Below are 24550 nucleotides of genomic sequence, written 5' to 3'. Positions count from 1 at the left end.
GGTATTAAAAGATTTGGAACAGCCCACTAGAGTGGGGTTAAGTGGCTTGCCTAGGGTCTGAGGCTGGAGAAAGTGTGTTAATTAGGAAGGTGTGAAAGGATTGCCTTGCAGCCATGTAGCACAAATTGGGAATGGACCTAGTCAGCATATTTTTATGGTTTTTCTCTAGCATTGTGAGTGGGCCAGTAGATCAGTCATATGGCTAAAAGACTTTTTATCTGGGGTCCGTGAACTTTATTTTTAATGTGTCAGAATCATAGGTTTTCTTTGCAATTCATACTATGAACTTAAAAGTATTATTCTGAGAGAGTCCATAGACTTCTTCACTACACTGTCAAAGGGGTCTGTTTCAAAATTATTTTGAATTCTGGTGCTAAATCCCAGAGTAGGAGGGGTTCTTAAGTGGTAGTGGCAGAGAGCCTATAAAATAGTGAGAAGCCATAAGTATGCTAACTTTTCCTTCTGGTCCACTGTGTCAAGAGACATGTGGGAATAAGCAACTAACAATAATAAAAAGGTATCTAGAGATTGTCTTCTGGAGAATGCTAGGTTTTCATGAGTCCAAGAAGCATTCCAAAAAAAAAAAAAAAAAAAAAAAAAAGCAAGCTTGATGAAGGGAAGTTATAAATGATCCACTATGAGTTCCACATGTAAAGGGAGAGCAGAGAAAAATTGAGCTGGGGAATGGTAGGATGAGCAACTAACAGAGAAAGGGAGTTCTTAACCTTATAAGTTTAGGAAAGCAGAAGCTAACCCTGGGTCACAAGCTATGGGGTCTTCTACTTTTTGGAGTCCTATGATCATAGGGAAGGGCTCAGTGAAGATATCTGGGTTAGGATCTATTTTGAATTTACATGTTCTACTCTCTTAGTGGTTACTTCCTAAAGTGGTACATGTGGAGAGTAGACTGCAAACAACCAGAAAGAATTTGGTTAGTGCTACTCACTAGAGATAAACAGACAAAAGCACAGTAATCATTTACATTGTAAGTATTAAATGTTCATTGATTTCTGTAGTTAGAGTAGTGTGCTGATTGAAGACAAGAGAAAGTAATTAAATTTACTGATATACAATAAACCTTAAATAGTTTTACATTATAGAAAAAACTTAATGTGTAATACATCTTTGCTTTGTTTTATTCACTTCTTTTACATGATTTGGCATTAGTTTCATGGGATTTTATTACATATTTTTAAATTATTCATTACAAAACTCCTTTATTATTATATTGGATATTAAGTGTACTTTTGAGAAGTCAACAAGAATTTATTAAATTCCCACTATGTGCCAGGCACTGTGCTAAACTAGCTGCACAAACAAATAAAGGCAAAAACCAGTCTCTGCTTTCAAGAAGTTCGTAGTCTAATGGAGAGGAAACAGTATATACAAGCTAAATTAGAAATGATTTAAAAAAAAAAAAGGCACAAAAATTAAGAACCTCTAAGAAAGATAGAATTATAGAAAATAGAATTTTAGTTGAGACGTGAAGGAAGCTGACAGAGACAAGGAGGAAGAGAATTCTAGGCATGAGGAACAGCCTGTGAAAATATAGGGACTCAGGAGAAAATGTCATGTGTAAGGAATAAGAAGGAAACCAGTGGGCATTGAATTGCAGAATGTGGAAAAAAGGTATGAAAAAACTGGAAAGGGAAGAAAGGGCAAATAATCTTTTTTTTTCTTTTTATTTACAAGTTATATGTATGGGTAATTTTACAGCATTGACAATTGCCAAATCTTTTGTTCCAATTTTTCCCCTCCTTCTCCTCCTCCTCCCCCCCACTCCACCGGATGGCAGGATGACCAGTAGATGTTAAAGATATTAAAGTATAAATTAGATACACAATAAGTATACATGACCAAACCGTTATTTTGCTATACAAGAAGAATCGGACTCTAAAATATTGTACAATTAGCCTGTGAAGGAAATCCAAAATGCAGGCAGGCAAAAATATAGGGATTAAGAATTCAATATAATGGTTCTTAATCATCTCCCAGAGTTCTTTCACTGGGCGTACATAGCTGGTTCGGTTCATCACTGCTCCATTGGAACTGGTTTGTTCATCTCATTGCTGAAGATGGCCAAGTCCATCAGAATTGATCATCATATAGTGTTGTTGTTGAAGTATATAATGATCTCCAGGCCCTGCTCGTTTCACTCAGCATCAGTTCGTGTAAGTTTCTCCAGGCCTTTCTGAAATCATCCTGTTGGTCATTTCTTACTGAACAATAATATTCCATAATATTCATATACCACAATTTATTCAGCCATTCTCCAATTGATGGGCTTCTACTCAGTTTCCACTTTCTGGCCACTACAAAGAGAGCTGCCACAAACATTCGTGCACATACAGATCCTTTTCCCTTCTTTATGATCTCTTTGGGATATAAGCCCAGTAGTAGCACTGCTGGATCAAAGGGTATGCACACTTTGATAACTTTTTGAGCATAGTTAAGGGCAAATATTCTAAGTCTAGCCTTTATAATAGACCCATTTCTTCCTTTTAAAATTTGTTTTGTTAAATATTTCCCAGTTACATGTAAAAAAATTTTTAACAGTCATTTTAAAAAAATGTTGTACCCAAATCCTTCCTTTCCAGCTTTCTCCCCTCCTTTTAGAGGCAAACAATTTAACATTTAATTATATTCATGAAACCATGCAGAACACATTTGTAAAGTAGCCATGTTGCAAAGAAAACACAGATAAAAAGAAATAAAACAGAAAAAAAAGCCAAAAAGAGTATATATCAGTTTGCAGTCAGAATTCTCTCTGACACATTTTTTCATAATGGATCCTTTGGAATTGTCTTGTATCATTGCTTTGATTAAAGTAGCTATATATTTCACAGTTGCTCAGAAAAGAATTATTACAATTAATTGTGTATGACTTTAGGATTCTGCTTGCTTCACTTTGCATGGAAGTTTTCCTAGGTTTTTCTGAAACCATTCTTCTCATCATGAAGTGTAGTACATTTCTTGTAGGGGAAGAAGGTAGGGAGGATAGAAAGACCTCCTGCTGAAGATGACTTTTAAGCTGTATATCAGGAAGAAAACTGTATCAGAGATGCAGAGATGAAGAAGGGGAGCCTTCCAAGCATGACTATCAGCCAGTACAAAAACACATATGTGAAGAGGAAGTGAGAAAACTAGGAAGGCTAGGCCACTGAATCCATGGAAAGGAGTAATATATAAAAAGTCTGTAGATGTGAGGGCCAGATTGTGAAGAATCTTAAATGTCTAACTGCACTGGAGTTCTCCGAGTGGGTAGTGACATGTTCTGAAGTGCACTTTAAGAAAATCACTCTGGCATCTGCATGGAGACTGGAGTAGAGAAGTGATTTGATGCAGATAGGTCAATTAGCCGTCTGTTACAATATTCCAAGAAGGAGGTGATAAGAGCTTGAATTGAAGTGACTGAAGTGATAGCTATGTGAGCGGAAATAAGTCAACAGCAGATCAATAGATGTTGAGATAAATGTAAACATGGAGATATAGGGTGTCCCAAAAGTCTTAGTGAAGCCTTAAGCTTTAACAGCATCATGGAGTGACTGAGTGACAGATCTGTTCTCCTGGTGGCATTTTGTCTGTTAATCTATCTGAAGCTAGAGCGCAGTGCACAAGGCCATCTCTTGAGGGTCCCATCTTCTGGATCCAGGCCTGATTGGGACAGCACTAGGCTTTTGTCTGAGTTCCCAGTCTTTTGATTTTTTTTGATTTTTTTTTTGATTTTCAGTGTCTGAACTAAATCTTTTTTCTTTTTTTTTTGCCTTGAATTCAACTAGAACAGAATGCTTGAATATAAGCTTATATTTCAGAGTCCATTTCAAGATGGATTTCATAAGCAGATTAGCTGTTATAATTTAATGGGTTGTTCACTGCATTCCAAAGAATCTTCATCTTTGATTTTTGTTGGAGTATATTTCTTTATCTCCTGAAATATCCCTTAATCTCCCGAGTCCCTTTGCTCCTTCCTTCATGAAGTCATACTACCTGGCTCAAAAACTTGCAATTTGACTGTCAGTGTCTAGGCTCTATAAATAAATAGGAGAAAAAGACTGAACAGTGAGTAAGCTGAAAACAGAATAAAACCTTTCCTTTGTTTTTTTCACCCTGTGCCACCCTGACTCCATTTGCCTTCAGTTCAGTAAATATTTAGTAAGTAACAATAATGTGTCTAACGATGTAATGCACTTTGGGAGGTGCAGAAGATATATCAATATTATCCTCAAGAAACTTACTCCTTACTACTTAAACTCTTTCCACTCATTTAGTAATGGCAGCAGAAAAAGAATCCATGAACTGTCTGCTTCACCCCCTCTTTCTCTAGAGAATTACTTATAGTAAATATGTCTGTAATATATTTGGCCTTCTTGACCCAGTATCCAGGTGTAATTAATATTATTGACCCATCATCATCACTGAGTTCCAGTAAATTCCAGTTTTCTCATTCTCTTATCTTCATTGCTTCCTAACCTTTATGATTACAAGGTATTATCCTTATGTGCAGGGCTCTAGGAATGAAGTGAGACCCAAATTCATAAATTATGTTCAACTTTTTACTTCCCCAGTTCTTAGGAACCATTGTGTTTAATTCAAGCAGAAAAGGATAAATTCACCTTTTGTGCTTTTTACTTTTGCCTTGAGTCTACTTCCATGGAGAATTTAAGAAATCTAGAGAAGAATAAGGAAAATAGGAAAGAAACGGGATTTGAGTCCTTTGAGTGTTACATAGGTTCAATGATTATCTTTCAAAAATGACTCCCAAATCTTTTTATCCAGTCTTCATCTCTTTTTAGAATCAAATCACATATTACCAAATGTCTATCCTATGGTGATTTCAAACTCAGCATATCCAAAACATAATTCAATATCTTTCATCCTAAATCTCTAGACTTCTCCAGTTGATGGGTTACAGGGCACTACCAATGATTAGTAGTACACAAGCATCTTTTGGATATTTACTATGTGAATATATTCACTAGGCACTGGGGAGACCCAGACAGACATGAAATAGTCTTTACCGTCATAATAGTTATATTTGGAAATTGGGGAAACGTACGTATGTGAAAAAGTATAAACTATATACAAAACTAAGTGAGACTAGTTTGGAGAAAACTGGCAGCTTAAGGGATGAGGAAAGGTTGCCTGTAGAATGTGATAACATGGATTCTTGAAGGGAAAGTGAGGAGATAAGGGCATCCGAGGCGTGGAAGGCCACTTGAACAACGGTGCTGAGATCAAAGATGGAATGTTGCATTAGAAGATCATCAAGGAAAGTAGCTAAATAAGAGAGTATGGAAAATGGGGGAGGAAAGGGGGGAGAGATGCATTCTGAGGCTAGAAAAGTCATCTGGTCACCATCAGAAATGCCAAGTCTAGAAGCTTATATTTTATCCAGTAGACTATGGAGAATTCCTGCAAGTAGCTGAGTAAGGCAGTGACACCATCAGACCATTTTGGTAGATATGTAGGAGGAGAATTGGAAAGGGGAATGACACAAACTGGGGAGACCTTGCTGGGAGGTCTTCCTGGGATGTGGTAATCATAGAAAAAGTGAGTTGAAGAGGGCCTGAATCTGGGTGGGGTTGCCTATGGTTGGAGAGTTGCACACAGATGTGAAGATAGATGTAGAATTAGAAACTACTACACAGTTTAGCAGCTGATTGAGTGTGTGAAGTTAGTGTTCAGTCAGGACATTGAGGTTGCAAGCTTGTGAGTGTCCAGAAGGAAGATTTCATCTGAAGTAGAAGTTTCAAGTAGTCTGATTTGGGCAGGTAAGAGTTTTGTTTTGGGCATTTTGAATTTGAGATGTTTCAAGGGGGGGGGGGATGGGAGGCATTAATGTGGTACTGGCTATGTGCCAGCTGCTGTGCTGAGTGCTTTGCACATGCTATCTCATTTGATCCTCACAACAACCCTGTAACATAGATGCTGACATAGAGGTGTCTGTAGTCAAGACAGATTATGAAGGACAAACCAAGAAATGACTAAAAGTTGTAGAGCACCAAACTTGCTTTCATCTTATTTCTTTTTCCTTTTCTACATCTTTTCTGGTTCTTAAAGAGACCTGCTTCCAGCTGAAGATCAAACTTCTCTGTTTTCCCAAGCACTGGCTGTATTTTTCACACACACCCTCCCCCAATTTGGGTGAGGTAAAGAGTTGGAATTCTCCTAGCTCCCATTATTCCTTCCAGTTCTTTCCTCTACCACCATCTTCAGTAACCTCTCCTCCTCAGATTCACTCATTCCATATCTATCTCCCATTCAAAATTCTGGTAATTGTTGACTTCCGTCCTCCAGGGCACTTCCCTTAACAAGTTTGGTACTTTGCTTGGAGTTTTTCCTTCCTCATTTCAGCCCTCATAGTAGGAAACTTGCCACCATATATATTAACACTCCCTCAACTATCCTGACCTCACAGTTGCTCAACGTACTCATTTCCCATGATCTCTTCTACCCTACTTCAGCTACACACAAAGATGGTTATAACTTGAATTTGACCTTACCCACAGATGTTCCACTGCTGCCTTTTTTTTGTGCTTTAAAATTCCTCTCATCTAATTATAGTCTATTTTCATTTTTCCCCTCCCCCTTGCCTCACAACCTCCAAACCCTGTTCTTTGTCCACATCGTAACCTCCAGTTTCTTGATTTCTCAAGTCTTGACTAAGCCATTATTTTGGCACCATCTATATTCTTCTTCCTTCCTCATTTTGACCCCTTGGCGAACAGTTCGTTCAGCTATCCTGTCTTCTCTTAACTCTCATGCTGCCCTTGCCCTGCCAAGCCTCAGCTTTGGCTCATTCCCGCTGTCCACAGCCTTTGCTGCTGCAAATGTGAAATTGAACAAAGGTGGAAAAAATCAAGATACCATGCTGTCTACGCCCATTACAAATTAATTTTACAAAACCTTACCTGGGTCCTCATTGCTTCCAGACATTGCTTTTATACCTTTTTAATTAATATACCATCCCTCTCACCATAGCAACTCTTTTAGATCTTTTTATTCCTCCTCAAATTCCCTATAACCTTTCCTTCCCATTAATCTCTGCTAAAAAACCTTGCTTCATATTTTATATCCCCCCCCCAAAAAAAAAAAAAATTTGAGGCCATACTTCTGTCTGGGACTCTTTTCTATTTTTCCTCTATCCTGTTTCACTTGGTGCTCTCATCAGCATAAATTCAATTATCATCTCTCTACTGATGATTCTCAGACTTACTTATCCAGCCTTAACATCTCTGCTGATCTCTGCTGCCTATTGGGCATCTTGAACTGGATGTCCTGTAGACAACTTAAACTCAGTATGTCAAAAGCCAAACTCATTTTCCTTCTCCTTCAACCTTCCTTTGTTGTAACTTCTTGATTAATTCTTTCAGTCAACCAGGTGCATAACTTGTGTCATCCATTGCTATTAACTCTTATTCTTGTTATCCAATCTATTGCCAAGATTACATATCCTTCTTGACACTGCTACTACCTTGGTGCATCATTACTTTTGACTTAGATTATTGCAATATCCATCTGATTAGTTGGCTTGCCTCATCCTTGCAGACTCCATTCCATCTTCTACCTTGGCTGTCAAGGCACAAAAGTAACCATAACACCTTTCTCTCCCCTTTTCCCTCATCCCCACCCCTTTTCCACCCCATTTGGTAAACTAAGATGGTTCCTACTCATTTCTGGGATCAAACACATTTTTCTCCCTCTCTCCCTTCCTCCCTTTGTCCTTTTCTCCCTCCCTCCCTCTCTTCCTTCCTCCCTCTCTCTCTTCCCCCCTGTCTCTCTCTCCCTCCTCCCCTCTCCCTTCCTATCTTTCCCTCTTCTTTTCTCCTTTCCTTCCTCCCTCCATCCCTTTTTACTTTTCTCCTTCTTTCCCTTCCCCTCTCTCCCCTTCTCTTTCCCTCTCTTTCCTTCCCTCCTTCCCTCTCCCTTTCTCCTCACCTCTTCTCCCCACTCTCTCTCTCTCCTCCTCTCTTTCCCTTCTTCCTCTCCCTCTCCCTCCCTCTCTCCTTTTTTTCCTCCTCTCTTCCTTCTCTCCCTTCCTCCTTCCTCCTTTCCCTCCCTCCTCCCCTCCTCTCTCCCTTTCCCTGCCCCCTTACCTCCACAGTCTTCTTTGCTCTTCCTCAAAAAGGACATATCTAACTCCAGGCATTTTTACTGGCTGTCTTCACACTTAGAATGCTCTCTCTCCTCTCCTCCACCTCCTGGCTTCCTTCAAGTCCCAACTAAAATACCACCTTTTACAGGAAGTTCTTTCTGATCCCTTGTAATGCTGGTGCCTTCCCTCTTTTGATTTCTAATTTATCTGAACATTATTGTTTGCATGTTGTCTCTGTTATTAGATTGTGAGCAGCTTGAGAGCAGGGTCCTGTCTTTGCTTTTCTTTATATCCCCATTGCTTGGTGTGGTTCCTGGCACATAATAGATGCTTAATACAGAATCTTGGTAGGGTATTCTCAATAAGTCTATACCAAATGTATTATTGGCTTTTGACTCATAAGAAGGAGCAGTCACACAAGTTTGGACAAAAAGACTAAGTATCACAAAACCCCAGGGAGAGAGTGTAATTAGGAGGTTAGTGTCAAATACTGCAGAAAGCTCAGGAAAGACAGGGATTGAGAAAAGACCATCAGATGTGACAACTGAGAAATCGCTGGTAACGTTAGAAAGAGTTTCCATTGGAATGGTAACTCAGATGTTAGTTTTCAAAGGGCTAAGAAGTAAGTGAAGGAAAAGTAGAGGAAGTAAAGGCAATGAGTATAGACAGTCTTTTCTAGGAGTTTCATTGTGAAAGGGAGGTAGACATAGATTGGTAGGATCTACTTAGTTTTTTTTAAGAATGGTGGGGATTTGGGTATGTTTATAGGCATCATGGAAGAAACCAGAATTAAGGAAAAATTAGAGCCATCTTTGACTCTTCTCCTTCAGCTGTTTTTCACATCCATTTATTTCATATTTTATTAATTCTTTCTTCCAAACCCACGTTTTTATTTTGGTTCAGGCCCTCATCATCTCTTATCTGAATAACTACCACAGCTTCCTGTTTGGTTTCCCTGCTTCTGGTTTTTCCTCTCTTCAGTGTGTCTTTTACATGGCTACTAATCTTCCTAAAACATGTTATTCCCCCATTCAAAAATCTGTAATGGCAGCCCATTAACTCTAGGATAAATCTTTTCTCCAATCTTGTTTTGTATCTTATTTTCCTTAATGAACTCTACATTCTGGTCAAGCTTTGATGTTCCCTATACTTAATCTTTATTCTGCCTCCTGATTTTGTAGATTGTCCTTCACCCTCATACTTGAAATGCTTTCACTTCTTGTTCCACTTTTTTGAAATCAGAAATTTTATCAAAGCTTAACCCAAGTGACATTGTCTCTGAGAATCCCTGACAGATTATCCTAAGAGTTAGTGCTTTTCTTTCCTCAAAATCTGCTTTTTGGTCAAATACAAAAATATATGTTCACGGGAAATGTAAATTAGAACAACTCTGAAGTACCACCTCATACCAATCAGATTGATTACTATGACAAGAAGGAAAAATAATAAATGTTGAAGGGAATATGGGAAAACTGGGACACATAAGGCATTGTTGATGGAACTGTGAACTGATTCAGCTATTTGTAATTATGCCAAAGAGCTATAAAACATATGTACCTTTTGATACAGCAATACTACTTTTAGATCTGTATCCCAAAGAGATTAAAAAAAAAAAAAAGGATAGGGGTGTGTTTCTGGGGGAAAAAATCTATTTGTACAAAAAAATTTATAGTAGCTCTTTTTGTAGTAGTTAAAAATTAGAACTCAAAGGAATACTCATCAATTGGGAAGTGGCTGAATGATTTGTGGTATATGAATGTAATGGAATATTATTGTTCTATAAGAAATGATGAGCAGGCTGATTTCAGAAAAATCTGGAAAGACTTACATGAACTGATGCCAAGTGAAGCGAACAGAATCAGGAGAACATTATACACATTGTATGAATTGTGAATTCTCAGTAGTGCAATGATCCAAGATAATATCAAATGATTCATAATGAAAAATGCTGTCTGCTTCTAGAAGAACTGATGTTGTCTGAATATAGATTGAAACATACTATTTTTCATTTTCTTTTTTTTTCTTGTTCAAGTCATCTTGTACAAAATGGAAATGTTTTACATGATTGTACATGTATAACCTATATCAGATTGTCTAAGGGAAGGAAGGAAGAATATAAGTTGGAACTCAAAATTTAAAAAAAAAGAAAAAATTAAAATTTGTTTTTACATGTAATTGGGCATATTTTTTAAAATGTAACATAACATAAAGCATTTCGCCATCCTTAAAGCACATGTTATATGATATTATTATTTAAAATATCATTGTTTCTTAATTATTAAAGTACATGTTAATGTTAGCAGCTAAGAGCTACAGCAGTAGTAGTAGTAGTGGTAGAAGGAGGAGGAATAGTATTTAGTTGCTTATATGCCTCACCTCCTATAGAAGATAAGCTTCTTTAAGGAAAGAATTTGTTTTGGTTTTTGTATTTCTAGTGTGCACACAGTACAGTTTCCTATAAATAGTAGACACTTAATGTTGAATGAGTTGTGAATGAAAGTTTTTTCAGAATCTCTGTAACTATTATTTCCTTTTAATATTGAAGAACACTCTTGTTGCATTAGAGACATTGAATGTGTTCTCTCTCCCCTTCTAACATTTGCAAAAGCACATTCAGCCAGTACCCTGGTTCCCTCCTGAGTGAGAAATCTGACTCATCACTCACTAGTATCTCTTCAAGTGATACATGAATTTTAATTCCATTCAATTACCAACTTTTAATTGGATTCTATTGTCAAGTTAGGAGCATACTCCAGAATGTTTTATTCCAAACACACTGTTATTAAAAGCTACTTGGTGGTACTAGTTTTTTCTTTTCGCCTGGTTTGATAATGTCTATTCTAACATGATCAATGATAGAGGTAAAATAAGTGTACTTATTGTGCTATTTTTTTGATGCCATCTTTCATTTTGTTTTCCTACCATTTTCCATATGAAATTTCTTGTAGATGTTTAGGTATCTTTCATTTCTGTTTCTCTTTTCGGTGATTGTGATTTGTAATTCTATGAATAGAAGTTATCTTGAAAGGTTATTGTCTCGTCTCATGTCCGAGCAAGCTTCACACAAACTAGTCAGAGAAATTAGTATCTTACTTAGTAAAGATTGTTTTGTTTTTGTTTGGTTGGTTTTTGTTTGTTTTTTTTAAGTTTTCCCATAGCTACTGAAGTTTAATGCAACTATAGTGGTCTGCAATTTAATTCTTCTTCTATGGAGATAAAGATTGGTCAAATCAGAGAGTTAATGTTCTTGCTGGGCTGCCGTATATTCATTAAATTTTTTTTCCTCGACATGTTTTTTTTATTTTTTTTCCAGATATATGTAATGATATTGTTTTCAACATTCATTTCTGTAAAATTTTGAGTTCCAAATTTTTCTCCCTCTCTCTCCTCACCCCTCTTCCCCCTCCCCAAGACAGCAAGCAACCTGATATAGGTTAAATGTGTGCATTCTTTCTAAACATATTTCCATATTCGTCATCTTGTGCTAGAAAAATCAGAACAAAAAAGGAAAAAAACACGAGAAGGAAAAAACCAAAAAAAATTGGTGAAAATATTATGCTTTGATCCATATTCAATCTCCATAATTTCTCTGGATGCAATTTTTACATGCCAAATCTGTTGGGGTTGTTGATCATTGCATTACTGAGAAGAGCTAAGTCTGTTATAGTTGATCATCACATAATCTTGTTCTCCAGATTCTGCTCATTTCACTCAGTATCAGTTCATGTAAGTCTTCCCAGGCATTTCTGAAATCAGCTTGCTCATCATTTCTTATAGAACAGTAATATTCCATTATCGTCATATACCACAACTTGTTTAGCCATTCTCCAGTTAATGAGTATCCACTCCTTTTCCAATTCTTTGCCATTACAAAAAAAAGTTGCTACAAACATTTTTGCACATGTGGGTCCTTTTCCCTCCTTTATGATCCTTTTGGGATGCAATTCCAGTACACTCATCAAATATTAACTAATAAACAGATGAGCTTCAAATTCTGTGTGTTTTGTTCTTTGACATTTGATAGAATGAATTAGTGGGGGAAAAAATTAGGAAAGCATTGTTTTATAGCACTTCCTCTGAGTTGTATATGAAGGTTTGCCAACTCTTCTGAGGGTAGATATGCTGTTGTGCCCAGAGGCTTTCAAATGAGAAATTGTGGTATCTCAGGAGAAAAACTGCTTCTAAAAAGGTGAACTCACTGACCAGTGGGTTACCTGAACAAAGCTTGTGTCTCTTCTTAGATTAAGCTCCAAGTTATGCTTTGGACCAACTAAAGAAGTGACCCACAATATCATCTCTCCGATGGCTTCAAAATTGGATAAACAGTAAAATCAGACTACAAAATAAAGTGGGGGAGAACTCATAGTGTGCAGGAATGGGCTCTGACAATAAAGATTTTGCTTCTACTCTTCTGTTAGTGCCTGGGGTTTTAATTTAACACATCAATGAAAAGGCAGCATTTAAAAGAGGGGAAAACACCCAGCAGGACTTGCTTTTATTAGTGCAATTTGTAAGAAATTACAGCATTTAATGAGAAAATCGTTAAGCATGAAAAAAATGGACTGTGACTTAACTTGTGGAGCTTAAATGGTAAGGTTTTAATTGACTTTGTTAGTTATTGGTAAGAAGAAATAATGATAATGGTAATAATAATAAACAAAACTGTGAGTGTTTCTGTACTGCTGAGGTGGTCAGGACTCTACCTGCCTTGGTTCCCTTTCCTATGCCACTAACTGTGCATATTATCGTTCTATTCTGCTCCATCTGCCTTATAACCTCTGACATTGCCCCTCTCTAAAGGGGGAGGAGGTGGCATTAAGCTGGTACATGAGAAAGATTTAGCCCCACAGTTCAGCAGAATGTTTATAAAGATGAGGGCTGGGTATTTATATATCTATTTGCCTGTCAGGTTGAAGCTAATAAGGGAAGGCAAGGGGTGTGAACAGCATTCTTATGTATAATAAAGCTCATGGCTTTTTCTAGCATTTAGTTCTTTTCTCTGTCCTTAGTATTCTATAATGAGAATACATTTTGTTTTGTTTTGTTTTTGAAGACCTGTGTCCTCCTTTCTGCAAACTCTTGCTCAATGATGTCATCAGTTCCCATGAGTTCATCTCTACAGAGAAGACTTCCAGATCTCTATAACTTTCTCTCTAGCTCTCCTGAGCCCCTGTCTCTCTTCACTGACTGCCTGTTTGGTAATTTGAAACTGGATGACCTGTAGGGACTATTTGCGTCCAACCTACAGCAGAACATTGAGCTCATATTGGTCTGAGCAGCCATGGTTGGACAACTAACTCATCTCTCACACAATGTTGTCATTTTGTTCCTTTTCGAGAACAAAGGACAACAATAGTTATTTTCCCTTCCTCCCAGTGCTCCCTTTCCTTATTTGTGTTGGAGGTACCATCATCCTTTTAGTAGCTTTTGTCCACACCCCCAGGGTCATCCTTGACTCTGCTCTCTACTCTGGCCTCACATTGAGTTATCAAGCTTTGTTGATTCTCCTTTGAGACATTTCTCCTATCTGTCTCCTCACCATTTGCCCAGCTACCAGCCTGGTCCAGGCCTTCATCATCTCTTCTCTGGACTATTGCATTGGCCTCTGAATTGGTCTCCCTGCTTTCAGCCTCTGCCCTTGTTAGTCTATTCTCCACTTAATTGCCATATGATGTTGCTTCCCCACTCAAGAAGTTCCCACTTGTCTCCAAGATAAGTTATCCACTTCTCTGTTTAGCATTTTAAAGCTCTTCACCTTCTTATCCCTGGCTAACTTCCAGGCACATTATGTATAACTCTTCATGTACTCTTCATTCCAGCTTACCTAGCCTACTTGCTATTCCAAAGTCATATTACTCCATCTCCCACTTCAGAACTTTGGAAGAGTCTTTCCCCCATGCTTGGAATGTATTTCTTCCTCACTACTTCCCTGAAACTTCCTTTGGGCCTTAGATCCAGTACCTAATATGTAAATCACATGTAAATCATTTCATTATGTAAATCATTTCAGTCAGTCACTAGAGTCCTCCAGAAAATTGTTAAGTTTCACTTTCTTTATATTTTGGATAGATCTATCTGCCTATTTTTCCCATACAGTGCCTGGTTTTTGAATAGTGCTTAATGTATGCCTGTTGGATGAATAAATGGAATGGATGTAGAAGGGAGATTTAGAAGATAGGCCTCTGTGCCTGCCATTGTCTTGGGGAGCCGGCATCTGGAGGGCTTACTTAATGTAGCTTGGTTCTCAGAAGCCTCTCTGGAACTTATTTTCATGTATGTTCTACCCAATTGTGCTGTCACTGTCAGTTTGTGAATATAGTGGTACCTCGGCACTCATCTGCTTCAAAACCTGTCAGATTTGGTGTTCGATGCATTTTTTATGAGGGGAAAAAAGCTTCGGCCCTTGACACTTACTTGGTACTTGTTGCACTTGGTTGAGCAATAGAGTGTGAGGTTGGCCAGGTGCACTGCCCAGCTACTGTATCCCCACCATTGTCCTTGACCATGAGCTGCTCCTCGTAGATTGGAGTCCATGATCCTGAGGTTATGCTCATTGAGAGCAGGTCCCAGGGCAGTCTCTGCGAGATGATGGGGCTGCAGTGTAGTCTCCTGATTCCCAAAACAAAAGAGCTGAAGGTACACAGAGTGGCTGATGTGCTCAGCAGAAGGAAAAGCCACAGGAGCAGCCTTGAGCCTTGAGCCCTGGACAGTGATCAGAGCCCTGTAGTGGAGGGTGCAGGGCTACAACTTTAATCTCTAGGCCCCTGTCCCCCCTGCCCTCCAAAGGAAGCTTGGATGGTGTGGGATGGGGGAAGAGGATAAAGTTTGTGGTTACTCTCAGAAAATGAATTGGGTCAAGAAAGGAGATACCCAACTGGGGGCTGGCTTCTTTCTCTGAAGCTGAAAGCCCCACTTGCCCCTTTGATTGGGGAAGGATGGTTAGGTTTCAGACTGGAAATCTACTTCTTATGGGAAAAATCTGTTTGGTACTTGGTGTTTTTACCACTCAACCAATTTCTGCAACCAATTAACGAGTATCAAGGTAATGCGCTGTATTTTCTCTTTTGGAACTTCAGGAAAGAGAAATGTATTGATAAAAATGCATACAATCAGTTCTAACAATTGCTTCACTAATGCAAAATCATGTGATAAAAACCACTAGGTTTATGTGGAGAATGAAATTGGGGCATGACTTTCAAAAGTTTCATCACTGACACACCAAAAATTGTAAGAACCTAATAAAAATCTCAGGAAATGCCATTGAAACAGGCATATTAAATGGCTAATAAATAAATAAATACTACAATAAATTGTGGTGGGTTCCAAGACCTGGCAGCTGCTTCATTAGAACTCTAGCCTGGGAGAGCCAGTGGTTACAGGCAAGATCATGGCCTCAGGTGGCAGCAGCTCTGGGATAGAGAGGGCAATAGCATCAACTGAAGCGGGGATGGGTGTAAAGTGTTCTTGTGTGTACCCCCGTCATCCTCTGCCCATAACTCATATTGCACTGGAGGATACCTGATAAATATGGCAATTTATGAAAAAGACCTAGAGTTTGCTAGTAGGAATGTGCATTAGAAAGGTGACTGCCACTTGTGAGTAATTGTGAAGTTAAATGGTTTTCTGTATTCTGAATAGTGAAATGTTTTGTGTTCCAATTGTTCCCTAATATATTACTCATATTACAACAAATTTACACTTTCAAAATAAGCACTGCAGCTGAAGTGACTATGTAAGTGATACTTATATCTTCCATAAGATCCAGTATTGTATAGGAAAAGAATATTAGTGAAAATGCCTTCCTTAAGGAAAAAGTAGCTGATGAAGATTTCACAATTGTTTATAGGGTCTCTATATGACTTTCTGACTGAATAATCTGAGCTCGTTAATAAGGGCAGAGAAAGTACAGATAATCTTGACTCCCACTTTTATTTATCTTATAGCTCCTGATATTTCTAAATGAGCCTTTCAAACCTTTGCACAAGAAACTTCAGTGGCTCTTTCTTGCCTGTAGGATAAACTACTATAGGATAACTACCAATTCCTCTGTTAGGCTTTTAAAAATCCTTTATGATTTGGCTTCAATCTCTCTCTTTTTCCCCTATTTTTTAAAAATAATTTTTATTTTTCCAAATACATACAAAGTTATTTTTCAACTTTTACTTTTACAAAAGCTTGTGTTCCATATTTTTCTCCCTTTCCCCCTCCCCTAGACAGCAAGCAATCTAATATAAAATTAAATGTATACAATTCTTGTAAGTATATTTCCATATTCGTTGTGCTGTGCACAAAAAATCAGATCAAAGAGAGAAAAAAATGAGGGGAGAAAAAAACAAGCAAACAACAACCAAAAAAAGGGAGAAAATATTATGCATTGATCCATATTCAGTTTTCATAATTCGCTCTCTATGCAGATGGCTCTTTCCATCACAAGTCTACTGGAATTGCCTTAATCATCTCATTGTTGAAAAGAACAAACTCCATCAGAGTTGATCATCACATAATTTTTTTTATTATTATTAAAGTTTTTATTTTCAATACATATACACAGATAATTTTTCCACATCGACCCTTGCAAAACCTTGTGTTCCAAATTTTTCCCTCCTTCCCTAGATGGCAAGTAATCTAATATGTGTTAAACATGTTAAAATATATGTTAAATTCAATATATGTATACATATTTATGCAATTATCTTGCTGCACAAGAAAAATCAGATCAAAAAGGGGGAAAAAATGAGAAAACAAAATGAAAGCAAACAATGAAAACAAAAAAAAATGAAAAATGCGATGTTGTCATTCACATTCAGTTCCCACAGTCCTCTTTCTATGTGCAGATGGCTCTCTTCATCACAAGAGCATTGGAAGTGGTCTCAATCATCTCATTGTTGAAAAGAGCCATGTCCATCAGAATTGATACATAATCTTGTTGTTGCTATATATAATGATCTCCTGGTTCTGCTCATTTCATTTAGCATCAGTTCATGGAAGTCTCTCCAGGACTTTCTGAAATCATCCTGCTGATCATTTCTTAAAGAACAATAATATTCCATAAAGTTTATATGGCATTAATATATTCAACCCTTCTCCAACTAATGGGCAGTTTCCAGTTTCTTGCCACTACAAAAACAGCCATTGCAAACATTTTTGCACACATGGGTCCTTTCCCCTTTTATGATCTTTTTGGGATATAGACCCAGTAAAGACACTGCTGAAACAAAAGATGTGCACAGTTTGATAGCTATTTGGACATAGTTCCATATGGCTCTCAGAATACTTGGATCATTTGACAACTCCACCAACAATGCTTCAGTGTCGCAGTTTTCTCACATCCCCTCCAACATTTATCATGATTTTTTTCCTGTCTTCTTAGCTAATCTGAGACGAGTGAAGTGATACCTCAGAGTTGGCTTAATTTGTATTTTCCTTGTCATTTGTAATTTGAAGCATTTTTTCATATGGCTAGAAATGACTTTAATTTCTTCATCTGAAAATTATCTGTTCATATCCTTTGACTATTTTTCACCTGGTGAATGGCTTATATTCTTATACATTTGAGTCATTTTTCTATAGATTTCAGAAATGAGACCTTTATCAGAAACACTAGATGTAAAAAATTTCCCCTAGCTTTCTGCTTCCCTTTCTAATTTTTGGATACATTGGTTTTGTTTGTGCAAGAAGTTTTTAATTTAATGTAACCAAAATTATCTATTTTTGCATTTCATAATATTCTTTTTCTTTGTCCATAAGGTCCTTGCACAGATCTAATACATAGACGTTCCCTATTTCTCCTAATGTGCTTATAGCATTGCTCTTTATGTCTAAATCATGAACCCATTTCGACCTTATCTTGGTATAAGATGTTTGAGAAGTTCATATAATTTGAGTTCTGATATTGCTAAGCCTTCTTCTTTTGTATTTTTTTCATTAATTCCCTCTATGTTCTTGATCTTTTGTTCTTCAAGATGAATTTTATTTTATCTAGCTCTAGCAGTTAGTTTTTTGGTAGTTGGATTAGTATGGCACTGAATAAGTAAATTATTTTAGACAATTTTTTTCATTTTTATTATGTTGGCTCTGCCTACCTATGAGCAATCTATATTTTTCAAATTGTTTAGATGTGACTATTTGTGTGTAAAGTATTTTGTAGTTTTGTTCTTAAAGTTCCTGGATTTATTTTGGCAGAAAGACTTACAGGTATTTTATATTTTTATTTGTTTTAAATGGAATTTCTCTTTCTTTCTCTTGCTGCTGGGCTTTGTTGATCATATAAAAAATGCTGCTGATTTATTGAGTTTATTTTTTATCCTGCATCTTTGCTAAAGTTGGTAGTTATTTCAAGTAAATTTTTAGTTGATTCTTTAAGATTGTCTAGTATTATAACATATCATATGCAAAGATTGATAGTTTTGTTTCCTCATTGCCTATTCTAATTCGTTCTAATTCCTGCTAACATTTCTAGTATTATATTAAATAATAGTGATGATGATGAGCATCCTTGCTTCATCCTTGATCTTATTGGAAAGGCTAGCTTATTCTCATTACAGATGCTTGCTGATGGTTTTAGATAGATACTGCTTTTCATTTTAAGGAATGCTATCTTTATTCATGTTTTTAATAAGAATTTTTCTTAGTGTTTTTAAATAGGAATGGTGCTGTATTTTGTCAACAGCTTTCTCGGCTTCTATTCAGATAATCATGATTTCTTTTGGTTTTCTTATTGATACAGTCAATTATGTTGATGGCTTTTCTAATATTGAATCTGCATTTCTGCTATAAATTTCACCTACTCATAGTGTATAATCCTTGTGATAATGTTGTGTAATTGCCTTGCTTACATTTTGTTCAAAATTTTTGCATCAATATTCATTAAGGAAATTGGTCTCTGATTTTTTTTTTTTTTTTTTCTGTTTTAGCTTTCTTGGTTTAGGTATTTTTCTTTCAATAGACTGTCCATTCTTAAAAGTTAAGGACTTCATAACTTGCACATAGCAAACATTTAATAAATGTTTGTTAAATACACTTAAAAGAGAAGAAATTCTCCTCAAACATTAGTAATTTCTGACTTTTAAGAGAAATCTTTTTATGAAGTTAATTCAGACCTAAGCCATTCTGTAAAATACCTCTTTGTGCATAATACAGTGTCTAAGTATATTAATTATTCTGAAACATATGAATATATTAGAATCTTATCATTTCTGTTCATAGTACCAGAACAGGAAAAACGCTTCTATGATCAGGCTTTGTTAATAGGCATCAGACAATTAGCTACCTGTTGTTTTTCAAGTGGATAATTTGCTTGTTTTGATTACAGACATCTTGTTTCCATTTCTTCTCTAACAATAACAACAGTATTGGTAGTAATAGACGTAGCTGACAAAAAAAGAAGTAGCTTAAAAAAGACATTTAAGTAATATTATTTAAAGCAAAAATTTATTTTCCTTAACAATTAAAAATGATGGGACTGTCCGTTGTTCAGCTCTCTGCACTGTGCATACTTTGTAAACACAAAAATTAAGCTTTCAGCTCTGAGGCTGAAGGAGTGAACTTGGCTATCTTGTATGTGCTGGGATTCAGGGATGCGGCCCAAGATGCTTTGGATAGGCCATGATGTATGGCAAGTGTAGTGACCCTGCAGACAGGAGAATCACCTAATAAATGACTTTTCCTTATTCCATTAAAAACACATTGTTTGCTTAGGATAGAGGTATAGTTTTGTTTAAAAAGCCAGGCAAAGGCGCAGAAGCAGATAGGCGCACAGCGTACATTATGTGTGCACCTATCTAGGGGTGTGTGGTGGAGTGCCCCTATCTTAATAGGACTTTTTCCTAGTATCATGGTTATCTCTCAGGGGAAAGTAAACAGAATGTGCTTGCCTTTGAGAGAAACTAGTTTAAAGAGAAACAATAAAGATTTTCCACTTGTCATGTTACTTGTTGCCTCTGAGAGCGGCATAAACATTTTTAAGCTTCACACTCATGGCATCTGTGTCTCAGGGCTAATTTTGTATATCAGCATCTATACTTATTCAGGATAGTGAATTAATGCCTAATGCAGAGAAGAAAAATGGAAAATTGCAGACCAGATATTTTCTAAGAGACTCCTTAAGATAAATGATGGCACTTCAGCTAACTTAGTGCCCTGAGATTGATAGCTATTCCACAGATCATTTTTCTGTATTAACTCCTAAAGGGAATTATTGAATCACTGGCTAATTTTGAAGTCCATTATAGTGAGATATAATTGTAGTTGGGATTCACTGGGTGTGCAGACTGACAGGGATTGTTCCCTAGGCCTGTGATATAAATGAAAGCCAAGGGAAATACACTAATGATGAATGACTCTTCATATGAAAAAAAGCAAAAAACATAAGCCAGCTAAAGCTGAATATTATTTTTGGCCACCATCTGTTTTCTTGTACCTTTATTAGAACTGATAGTGAAATGCCACCAAACTGTTGAAGAGAAATCTCTTCTCTTTATTTCTGATAATTTTGATGTGTCAAAATTTCATCCATCACAGATCTTCTTATGTGTCATAATGGTTCATTATATTCAGCAGATCAAAACATGGTCTCTAGAGACTATTGGAGCCTAATCTTCAAACTATCTAACTGAGTATTCCTAATGGAATGGAATCCAGTGCTTTTTATTGTTCTGACATCTAAAATTAAAAACAAGTTTATCTCACTACTTTTCTGAAAGCTATAGAAGAAAAATTAATATAAATCCAGTAAGTAGATATGAAAAATAGCAATGCATACTATCTCCATGTGAAAAAATTTGAATCCAAAAGAGACCGCAAAGATTTTTATCTGAAAATATTGCCGGGGAGGTGGGGGGTGAATCTGGTTTTCTTACTTTAAGAAAATGAGCTTTCTTTATTAGGTCCCAGGGTAGCTTGGTAGCTGTTGGGTTAAATATCTCTTAGAAGCAGTTTTATATTTTATAATATGACTTGTATTTGTATCACAGTTTCTCAAAGTAGGAAATCTCTCCATACCACTATAAGAGAAGCCAGGGACCCTAAGTCTCAATGTAACATTCTCTGAACTCTTCTATTTCTTAGTTGTGTCAGATTTTCTAGTTTTGAATGAGCTAAATATCAAAGCATATGAGAGAATACTCTCATGTGTAGCTGGTGGAGGAGATAGCAAATATTTTCATTACTTGGTCTTTTCATGCTGAAGAAGAGAGATAACCTTAGCCAATTGGAGCGTTTCAGTGATGGTTTTCTGTTCTGCTTACTAATCAAGGATGTGCTCCTTGGTTACCTTACTAAAAGGGATTCATCTGAACATGCATTCTTTCTTTAGAATTGAAGATAGATATTAATTTAAAACTGCAGAATGAATTGATTAAGTTTTTGAAGTCATAGGCAAATGCTTTTCATTGATCCCTCAACTAGTTTATAATGAAAAGCATAATCACCTGGCTTGTGTAAAAAAGGTAACGGTTTACTAGAATGTTTTTCTCTATATACTGTTGATGTGCTAGAAATAAAATTTGCCTTTTCACGTATATTCAAGGGGCCTTAAAAAAGTGTTTGGAATTGGATTTTGTTTTTCAGAAGACATAGATCAGTGTACAAGCCATTGTTGGCAGTGTATTGATTAAGTTTTATTAAGTGTGTCATCTGACAATGTCAGTGTCCCTTCATAATCACAAAAGTTCAAAGTTGAGTAAGTGATTTGGACAGCTGTTCATCTTGGAATATTGGTCATTGAGCATTAATTACCAAACAGCAAAGAAAGCATCTGTAGGGATAAATGAAGAAAGATTATTTCAGAGTAAAAGTCTACTCGTCCAGTCAAGAATCCTGGTGGTTTTTCTGTATCTGCATTCCTATTTATTCATTTAAAGTCTAATTTATTACTTGTTTGGCAGCCTCACTCTAGAGTCCGTTTTTCAGCCATTGACTCCTTGCAAATTAGAGCATCTTTGAAGCCTTCCCAGGATGGTTGTCACGGCTTGTCATCAGTTGGCTTATATTCACTTTTTTATTATTATTATTATTGAAAGTCTAGGGTTCATGAAGTATAGAACAACATCATACAGATTATATAGGCCAGCCTGAGTGTGATTTAACCAATAGCATCTATAAATATACGAAGTAATCATATTTAATTAATGAATAATGCAAGAAGGAAGCATTGCCTAAATGGTTTTAGTACATGTTATCAAAGAAAATTCAGTTCTGGATTTAATCAGACTTCTTACATCATAATTTTGTCTTATGAGTTAATATAAAAATGCAACCTTGAATAGCTCAGCCGACCACTAAGTTCTAAAATGGTCCTAGTAAAAATTAATGATGCTGAGATTTCTGTACTAAAAATAAACAATTAACTATAATCAGATCCATCCTAAGCATTAAATATTAGTCAGTATTATGTATAGTGATGAGGAGTCTATATGTAAGATACTGTTTTCTTAGGAATTAATTTTACATATAACCTATCCCTAAAAGGATACACACACACACACACACACACACACACACACACACACACACACACACACATAATTGAAAGATCTAAAATGTAACATGAACATAGGGAAATGACCACTTTTTTTCCCTTATCTTTCAGTAAGCTGCCAGTTGATACACCATATTGACCAATTTTTGGAGACCAAAGGACTACAATACTATATGAAGAGCCTTGACTGCATCAAAGCATTTAGAGAGGAAGCCATTCAGGTATCAGAAATGTTTTCTTCCTCTTGGCTGGGATCCAGACCTTTCCATAACCAGGGACAGCATTAAAGAGTAGAAATCTAGAACAGCCTAAATATCAGTGAAATATGCTTGACTTTGGAAATAATCAATCCCCCTTTTCATCACTGGTGACTGTAGAATAGGACCAGTGAATAGAGAATTCATTGACATTGCAATGTCACTTTCAAAGGAAAGGACAGAAGGAATGGTTAAAGCATTTATATATATTATCATATGCTCTTCCTAAGGATGTGCCCATTTCAAGCTCTGAAGATAGTCTCAATTGTAAAAAAGGAACTGTATTTTGTAAAAAAAAAAAAAAAAGGAACTATATTTTGTGACTGGATAGAAGAGAAGACACAGAATGAAGTTTGAAAACAAGAGGGGGTTGTGCAGGCCCAGGATTATTACTGAGAAAAACTGATATAAAAAAAGTTTTTGCCTTTTGTTCCTCTTCTCTTCCCAAGAAGGAAAATAATCTAATACAAGAAATCAGATCTTCAGACAAGGCAAAAATATAATATCCATTAAATTGGCCTTGTTTTTTGCTTTTGTTTAGATATCTGAGAAAATTGTACAATCAAAAAACATGAGAAAAAAAAACTGGGCTAAGCCCAGTATAGAATAAAGCAGATTCAGAAGCCAAAAATCTCAGTACAGTAGTAGAAAATAACAGGGAAAGATCTGAAAAAACCAGGAATATTTTGTGTTTATTTTTTCTTTGTCTTTCCCCACTAAAGTTGTCAGAAGAACAGAATTTTAACAATTTCTTACAAGCCCTTCGAGACAGAGTGGAAGATAAAGCTCTAAATGATTTCTGGAATATTGTTGTTCAAGGTAAAGTGGCATTTTTTGTTTCCTCCAGCTAGATAGGTTATTGTCTTAAACTTAAGTGATCAACTGAATGGGTCATATTACGTAGTGATCTGTTGGCTTCTTATTTAGACTTAAGAAATGTACTTAAGTACAGCCAAAGCTGCCAAATTATCAGAAGAAACACCCATTTAATTAACGTCAAGCTAAAATAACTTCATTCCAATATTTTTAAAGACTGTGCTAATTAAGAAAATTATGAAGCTTTGTATAAATAAACTCCTAAAACTTTTCTGAGTTAGTAAGAAAAAGGTGTTCTCTCTTAGGTCTAACATGAAATTCACTTTCAGCCCCATTATCTGATTTCCTTTAGACCTATCCTCATTTTTTTCAGATCCCAGTTGCAATGTTTATTCACTGAAAATATATGTTTTGAAAGTTGCTGATATTGGCTAGAATAGTCATTCATTCATAATAAGAATTGGAAATTATTTTTGACTTTATCCTTTTTGGGCAACTTATTTGTGGAGGTAGTTGAATATATCCTTTTGAAATAGAACTTCATCATACGGGCAGCTATTTCTCTGACAATTAATTTTTCAATTCTTTTAACTTCTACATTGGGAAGCAAAAGTATAAATAAGTGAATGGTCATAATGAGAGAGATAGATGAAGAGAAATTTAACTACCTAGGATCCCACAGCTAGTAAATGAATTGAGACTAGATTTGAAATATAATCTTCCTGTGTCTGGATTTCCAGCTATATCTGTGCTACCTAGATACCTATAATAATTGTAGCTAGCTTTTATATAGCATTTTAAGGTTTGAAAAGAGCTTAAAAATATGATCTCATTTGATAATATGAATATTATCTCATTTTGCTTAATTCACATCATCTAGGTCTTTTCAGACCCTAGATACATTAG

At 36.3% G+C, this 24550-nt stretch overlaps 1 protein-coding gene across 1 annotated transcript in view; it reads left to right on the top strand.

Annotated features, from left to right (window-relative positions):
• Nucleotides 1-24550, top strand: part of XRCC5 (X-ray repair cross complementing 5) — a 118940-nt gene that overhangs the window by 73794 nt on the left and 20596 nt on the right. Inside the window, exons 17-18 of the mRNA XM_051983585.1 lie at nucleotides 22683-22792; nucleotides 23551-23647. Coding sequence (XP_051839545.1) covers nucleotides 22683-22792; nucleotides 23551-23647 — 207 coding nt within the window. The remainder of the gene's footprint in view (nucleotides 1-22682; nucleotides 22793-23550; nucleotides 23648-24550) is intronic.

The sequence above is a fragment of the Antechinus flavipes genome, chromosome 3, assembly GCF_016432865.1.
Source record: "Antechinus flavipes isolate AdamAnt ecotype Samford, QLD, Australia chromosome 3, AdamAnt_v2, whole genome shotgun sequence".
Classification (NCBI taxonomy): Eukaryota; Metazoa; Chordata; class Mammalia; order Dasyuromorphia; family Dasyuridae; genus Antechinus; species Antechinus flavipes.
This window is presented reverse-complemented; position numbering and strand designations above follow the sequence as displayed.